Genomic DNA, 7,779 nt, shown 5'->3' on the forward strand with positions numbered 1-7,779 from the left:
AGGGACAATGCGGCATGGCGGAAGACGTCGCCGTGAGTCAGAATCAACAGGGTGACCGCTTATTCTGGGTCTCCTTTTGACTTTTAGTTGTTTTCTGGGCTGGGGGAGGGGAACTCATTCTGTAATCTCCTTTGCTGAATGATGTTTTTCCTCTAGATTAAAAACACAAACTGACTAAACACCTCTGACTTGGATTTATAATACCCTTGTGGCTGCCTGTCCAGTGCTTACCCAACTGTGCCAGCGGTGCTGTTTCTCTACATAGCCAATACTTGTTATTTCTGGTGATGGCAAAGGTAACACTGAATGGGGTGAAGTACATGCAGTGTGTTGAAGGTAAACACTAGCAAAAAATCCACTATATATGTATATATATACACACATATACATATATATGCACAGTATGTAGGTCTATATATGTGTGTTTGCATCTATGTGACCATATGCACATATGTCCCTATAAACAATTAAGCATGGAGGGGGCACAGTTATGAATTCTCCTTAGGCATAACTAAATATCCCATGGGCTTGAATTTCTGTGTTTGAGGGATTGGGACCATAGCTTGGCATATGGCATAACTTGGCATAGCTTGGAAAATGGCATATCATAGCTTATAGAGTTAGTTTAATAACTAGTGTCTAGGGTCTTAAATCCTGCAAGAGGCCGTCTTAGATACAATATTGGTCTATCTTCTTATCTGGAGCAAAAGAGAAAGCAGTCTCAGGAAAAAAACTAATCTGTAGGACAAATTGTCTACCCAGACCTATTTACCTGTAGACAAGGAGAACTAGATGGTGCCCAGCTAAGAGTGCCAACCATCCTAATCTACGCCACAATGAGTAGACTCTGAACGAGTGGGTGGGCATGTGCAACAGAATCTCAGATTCTTAAAAACACAGACAATAACTAAAAACAGACCTTCTGGACTGGTTGAGGCTGGATGATTTCACAAGATGGTTGTCCTAAGATGCTCTTCAAGCCTTGAACTGAAACTAACTCCCAAGGTCACCTTGTAGTTAAATAACAAATTGGCTAAAAAATAATGATGAGCACCTGTCAGTACAGTGCTCCTTTACAAAAAAATCACCTCTATGAGTAAGCAATTCCTTTCAAACAAAGATGAGAATGTAATGGAAACAGCACAACCAGAATGGGAGTAATGAGAATGTTCATGCTTTATGAAGAAGGTAACCAAGGTCACTGGACAGCTTGTGTTAATAAGAACCCAACTGCTGTGTACCTTCCTCGAGTACGGAGAGAGAGAGAGAGAGAGAGAGAGAGAGAGAGAGAGAGAGAGAGAGAGAGAGAGAGAGAGAGAGATATTTTAAAGAAGGGTGCTCAGACATCTGCGCTTGAATGTGAGAGAGTGTCTTTGGGAAGGTGAACTGGGGGATGCTGACAGGGCAAGGGAAAGACTGACAGGTACCTTCTCATCATATTTGATTTGTTGATCTTCTAAAACCCCCAAAACCAACCCACTGCCATCAAGTCAATTCTAACTCACTCTGCCCCTATGGTCCAGGGCAGAACTGCCCCACTGGCTTTCCAAGGCTTTCTTTTTATGAAAGCAGACGGACACATCTTTCCCCGACAGAGCTACTGGTGGGTGCAAACCAGTTAGCCTTTCGATTAGCAACTGGGTGCTTGATCCACCACGGCACTTCCGTAGAGTGAAAACCAAGCCAAAGAAAAAGGAAGTGCGCCATCGCCAGGTTTGGAGACAGGTGGATGCGGGGGTGGACTCTGGTGCCCAGAAGAACAAAGAGCCCCCCTGAGTGCCTCACACTCCCCAGACCACAGTGCTGGAGACCTGTCTGGGACTTTGTGTCTTTCATGAGCAAACTGGCACCCCTTCTCAGTGCCAAACCCTGTCACATGGACCAATAAAAGGATGGCCCTGATGGGGACAGGGTGCAGGGAGGGATGGCTCCAGGGCTTGTTGACACCCAACAGGAGAGGTTAGCCAAGGCAGAAAAACATCAACTATGCTGACATCACCTTGAGTTGAGCAGATAAGAGGAGCACAGGGCAGGAGGTACACCCCTACCCTATCCATCTACCCCCACCCCCCCTTTCTCTCTCTCTCCAAGTCCGTGTTGAGAGATTGAGAAATTCAACTCCGATACTAGGAAGCCTGTACGCGTTTTCAAGCATGGTCTATGTGTCTAGGAGAGTGGGTCCCGGACCCTCTGTCTTGTGAACTTGCCTGAGATCAAGATGGGAGTTGACATTGGGTCGTGGTTATGGATCAGGCATGGTTCCTGGCACTTTTCAAGTGTTCATTAAGTTAATCTTTAAAGCCACCTCTCCCTGATGCCTTCTCTTCCCCCACCTCCCATGCCCTCCGTGGTGACCCTCAGGGAAAAGTCAGGGTGGGCCGTCGTGGGAAGAATGGGCTCCACTGAGTCTGTCTGTGAGGGGAGGAATATTTGTCTATTCTTTGTGCTTCTTGGTTCTTTTCTCCGTTTGCTCCTGTGTTCCTGAAATTCTACAATAATGTTTGTAAAGCAATCTTGCTTGCTGGTCTCCAGGGCCCTGGGAGTCAGGAGTCCTGCTTGTGCTGTGGGTCTAGGGGTGCTCGTCACAAGGTCAGTGGCTCAAATCCATCAGTTGCTCCAGGGGAGAAAGATGATGCTGTCTGCCCCCTGCCTCCCCCCCAAAAAATATCTACAGTCTCAAACTCTGCATAGAGTGGCCAGGAATAAGCACCAATGCATAGCACTAAGTTTTGGGAGGAGGGAACCCCCTGGAGTATAATTATTTTTCTCCCAGTTTAAGAATGAATGAGGCAAGGGTCCAAAGTGGCCTGGGCTCGCCTCGGGAGTTAAGGGGATTGGAAGCATAGGGCTGCCCCCTCCATGGCCAGTCTGTGTATCTGTAAAGGATTTGGGGCGCAATGTAAGGGGGAACAGGCTCGGGTCCTTCTACCAACACCTTTCACCAGCCTCACCATCTGCAAGGACAGTCCTATCCCTGGGGTTGCTAGCTCACTTGAAGATTTCAGGGAAGGCTCTCATACACGGGACGTTCTGCGTGGTGCAAATAGTTCAACGCTTTGTTGCTAACTGAAAGGCCGGGGTTTTGAGTCCACCTGGATGCACTTGAGAAATCAAAAACCCGGTTCTTGCAAACCTCCTGTCACAAGACAGAAGGTCCGGAAACCACGCCTCCTAGACACATCGACCATGCTTGGAAACTCTTATGTGCTTCCTACTATCGGAGTTGAGTTTCTCAATCTATCTCTCAACAGGGACATGGAGAGAGAGAGAAAGGGGGAGCAGAAGAAGACGGGGGAGCATGTCTTCCCGATACATGTGGACGTATCTGAGTTGACTTGCTGGAAACTATCTTCATCATGAATATTCATGAACTGAAATAAGAACAGCCCTATGGTATACCAGGATGCCAAAGTTGTGTGTTTGTGTGTGTGTGTGTGTGCATGTGTGTGTGTGTGTGTAAAACACAAGCCCAGACACTGAGCATGGAGATACACACGCACTTGACTGTGCATCAGGTTGCTTCCCACCACCCTTTTCCCCTCCCCTTGGGAGAGAGTCCTAGCTCTACCCCTTACTGACTGGGTGACTCAGAGGCTCATCTGTAAATGGGGGCCACAATGCCACCCCATGATGGCTGCTGGGGTGATGATAAGAGATGACAGCAGTGATGGAACCTGGCACACATCAGTTATCTTCAATAAATAGGGGTACTCACCACAGACCACCCAACAGCATCCAGACGCAAAGTCCCAGAAGGAATGGGACAGAAATGAGTCAGCCCCCTCCTTCTTACCTCTTCCTCTGCAGGGCTGAAGCCAGGGGTCCTGACTGGAGCATGGGGTACTCCAGCCCAGCGTCCACGGTTCTCTGGCAGGGGCCGTAAGGGCAGGCCAGAGCACAGTCCCCGCAGGCTGGACATGTCTGGATGGGATGGTGCAGAAGCTGGTCTAGGAGGAGGAGGCCAGGGACAGCAGGCAGTCAGGGCCTGGCCGGGCAGAGACCTCACACCTAAAGCCACTCCCCCACTCTTCATTGGGCCTGAACCTGTGTCAGGAGTCATTAGAGGGTCACAGGGTCCCTGACCCCTAGGCTGGCCACCTGTGGTGTTGATCTGGTGGGGAGCACTATGCTCTGAGCTGTGAACCTGTCTGTGAGCTGAAAGGAGGTGGGGCTGGTGCCTGGGAGGCTGTGCTAGGAGTCCAGAGTTTGTGTGTTCTATGCAATAGCTTTGGAGAGTTGGTTGGCTCAGATATTGGGGCCTGCCCTGGCAGTTTTATGGGGGAGACAGGGTCAGGGTTCATGAGTTCAGATCATGATTAGGGGAAACCAAGTGGTACTGAACTTCTAGGAGGTGGGCTGCAGCATGCTCCTGAGGGGAGGCCCAGAGTGTTGGGCCCAAGCCAAAGCAGCCAGTGCCCTCTGGAGTCTCCCCTGCTGTCGTGTAGGGGGAAGGGTACTGAGGGAGAGGTAGGCAGGTGCCAACTCAGCCACAGAGGTCTTCTGAACAGCCCTGTGAGAAAGTCACTCTGTCTCAGCTTGTACAGCTGGGAAACAGGCTCGGCTCTCCCGCCCCCGGCCCTGAAGTCGCCCCTTCAACCAAGTCGATCTATGGCGTTTCTGAGAGTATACATTCTTACTGGAGAAGACAGTCTTACCATCTTACCTTCCTCCCATGCGACGGTTGGTGGGTTTGGACTATCGACTTTCTGGTTAGCAGCCCAAGGTCTTGCCCACCGTGCCACCTAGCCTCAAATCCCCAATCCACTGTCAGAGTTGATTTCAGCTCTATATAGGGTCTCGATGCTGTAAATCTTTAAGAGATGATAGCCTCTTTCCCACAAGGTCGCATTAAAAACAAATAACAAAACTCACTGCTTCAAGTTTAGGGCCATCTAACATAGGCCCAATGGGACAGAGTAGAATTTCTCCTTTGAGTTTCTGAAGCTGTAAATCTTTATACATCTTCATCTTTCTCCTATGGAGCTGGCTGGCAGTTTTGAACTGCTGACTCTATGGTTAGCAGCCCAATACCTAACTGCTCTGTTCCAGGTCAGAGTCCACATTCATTTCTATTTCCTTTCCGGAGGCCGACGCCATCCTGCTCATCCCACTGGGGTCTCAGCACGGAGTAGATTGGGTTCACTTGAGTGCAGGAAAGACGCTGTGAGCAGACAAGAGCCTCTTCTCCAGAAGGAAAAGGTCCAGGCCTCTGGCAGGCATGGCACCCTCTTACCTCCCCCTAGCTGCCCCTAGGGGCGGGGCCAGGCCTCTAGCCACCTCTGGACCCAGGGCCATAGGCAGGCTGAGCTGTTATTTTAATTCTGGGCACCAGGTGGCAGCCTCTGGGCACCAGGTGGAGCTAAGGGAAGGAAACCCGGATGGCAGGGAGATGCAGGTTCAGAAACTGCGTGTTCCTGGGCCCACAGCAGCAGTAGCAGGTCTTTCAGGGGAACAGGAGTGGGGAGAATATGTGCGTGTTTTCGGGGGAGGGCAGAGGCAGGAGAAACAGGTCCCACCTGAAGTTCTGGTGTAACTGGGTTTCTTTCTCACCGCTACTTGAGAGCTATCATCCTCCTCTGGGGCATAACCTTGAGCCAGTGCAACCAGTATTTACAAAATATTTTTTCCTTAAAATGAACTTTTCACATTTCAATAATGTATTAGAAGGTTTTTAAAAAATCATTTCATTAGGGGCTCATACAACTCTTATCACAATTCATACATACATCAAAAGCGCATAGCACCCCTGAAACAGAAATCAGGGTCACTTGCCACAAGAGGCAGTGACCATGAAATAAACTATGGTGTTGACAAAGATTATTGAAAGTACCATGAACTGCCAAAAAGAACAAACAGTGAGAATGTACAGTGAGAATGTTCCTTACAGACAAGGATGACGAGACGTCATCTCATGTACTTTGGATGTGTTTATCAGCAGAAACCCCGAACCCCCAAACCACGTTCCCTTCCATCGAGCCCATTCTGACTCAGAGTGACCCTCTAGGGAAGGAGAGAACTGTCCTGTGGGTTTCTGAGGCTGAACCTCTTTACAGAAACAGGGAGTCTCATCTTTCTCCCGAGGAGCTGCTGGTGGTTTCCAACTGCTGACCTCTAGTCTAATATCTCAATGTGTGACCACACATTGCCAGTCCCTGGAAAAGGACATCATGCTTGGTACAATGGAGGGGCAGTGAAAGAGGAAGGCCTTTGACAAGATGGATTGATACATTAGCCGCAACAATGAACTTAAACGGAACTATTGTGAGGATGACACAGGGTTGACTGGGCAGTTTTTGTTCTATTGAACACAGGGCTGCTATGCCAGAACCAACCCGAAGGCAGTGAACCACAACCACATGATATCAACTAATCAATAATATTAAGCACTTACATGGCTGCGTGCCAGGCACCAACCATCTACTTTAGTTTCCCATCACCCTATGGGGTGAGGATCGATCTTGACCCAGCAAACAGACCAAGGCCCCAGATGTTGATGAGTGGCACCTGAAGGGTTTGGATTGCCCCAGTGTTGTTTTCCTTCTTCATTATGAATTCGGTGAAGAATTACAGGGCAGATCAGTTTTCCACTCAACAATTCACACACATTTTGTTTCATGACATTGGTGCAATTTCCACATGGGAGTATCACTTACCCCACGTCTTCCCTGTTTCCCATTTCCATTCCTCCTTTTTACCTACTATGTCTGAGCTTCATCCTGGGGTAAATGCTGCCCTCTTGATCTCGAATGGCTATCCTGTGGCGTGCCAACCTCCTAGTGCACAGCTCCCCTTGTGGACTTGTCTGTGGTTTTGGGGTACATTCATTTTCAGACTTGAAGATTGCCAAGGAGCATAGTGTCTGGGCTTCCACCTCTGTTAAACCAGTAAGCCTGGTCTCCATTATGATTCTGAGTTTTCCCCACATTTTTCTCCCAATTTAATCCAGACCTTCTAATGGGACCCCTTTCTGAGCAGTAGGAAGTGATAGCCAGACTCCATCTAGCTTCTTGTCTCAGGGTGGTGAAACTGATGTCCACGGTCCCTTAGTCCACCGAACTGATGCTTTCTCTGCGTCTTCCACTGTTTTCACTCTTCCTCCTTTCGGACAGAGAGAGACCAAGAGTGAGTCGCACCGACTATGATGGACGCCTGTGAGCTTTAAAGCCCCCCAGGATGCTCATCTAAGTGGGATGCAAAGCCGTTGTCTTTGTTAACCAAGCTAGAGAACAGAACTTCAAAGTGGTACCTTGTCCTTCACCCTGCAAAATGTCCCTCAATTAAATGCACCCACACGGATACGCATGTGCACGTGCATCTCCTACACAAACCCACAAGTGCAGATCTGCGTGCACGCGCACAGGGGACGGATGCATTGCTCTGTCAAAGGAACAGTGGCACACTCCCCCTTCCTGAACACCCCTCTCAGTGTCTCCAGGGCCTGCTGAGTGCTTTCCTGGGGCCCAGGTGCAGGAGACTTGAAGCCAGGAGGGGCAGTGTTGTGTCGCCTGTTTGCAGGGTCGGGGGTCCAGGTAGGTCTTGGAGACTCAGTGGGACAGTAAGAGCTCCTGGGCGCATTCTAAGGAAGTTGACTGAAGGTGGGGACTAAGCGACTGCCCCCCCCCCGCCCCGCCTCCCGAACTTGGCCATCCTAGGCAAGCCCTGGAGCCTGCCCTGTAAGGAACCAACAGTGCTCCGGGAGGGCGAGGCGGGGCCGGCGGGGGCTCGGGGGCGGGGAGGGAGCCGAGGAGGGCTGGAGTGTATATGTTGGGCAGAGGGGGG

At 49.8% G+C, this 7,779-nt stretch overlaps 1 protein-coding gene across 1 annotated transcript in view; it reads right to left on the reverse strand.

The window, feature by feature from the left end:
* UROC1 (urocanate hydratase 1) overlaps positions 1-3,919 on the reverse strand; it is a 40,659-nt gene extending 36,740 nt beyond the window's left edge. Inside the window, exon 1 of the mRNA XM_075550793.1 lies at positions 3,794-3,919. Coding sequence (XP_075406908.1) covers positions 3,794-3,919 — 126 coding nt within the window. The remainder of the gene's footprint in view (positions 1-3,793) is intronic.
* Positions 3,920-7,779: the final 3,860 nt, after the last annotated feature.

The sequence above is a fragment of the Tenrec ecaudatus genome, chromosome 5, assembly GCF_050624435.1.
Source record: "Tenrec ecaudatus isolate mTenEca1 chromosome 5, mTenEca1.hap1, whole genome shotgun sequence".
NCBI classification, from domain to species: Eukaryota; Metazoa; Chordata; class Mammalia; order Afrosoricida; family Tenrecidae; genus Tenrec; species Tenrec ecaudatus.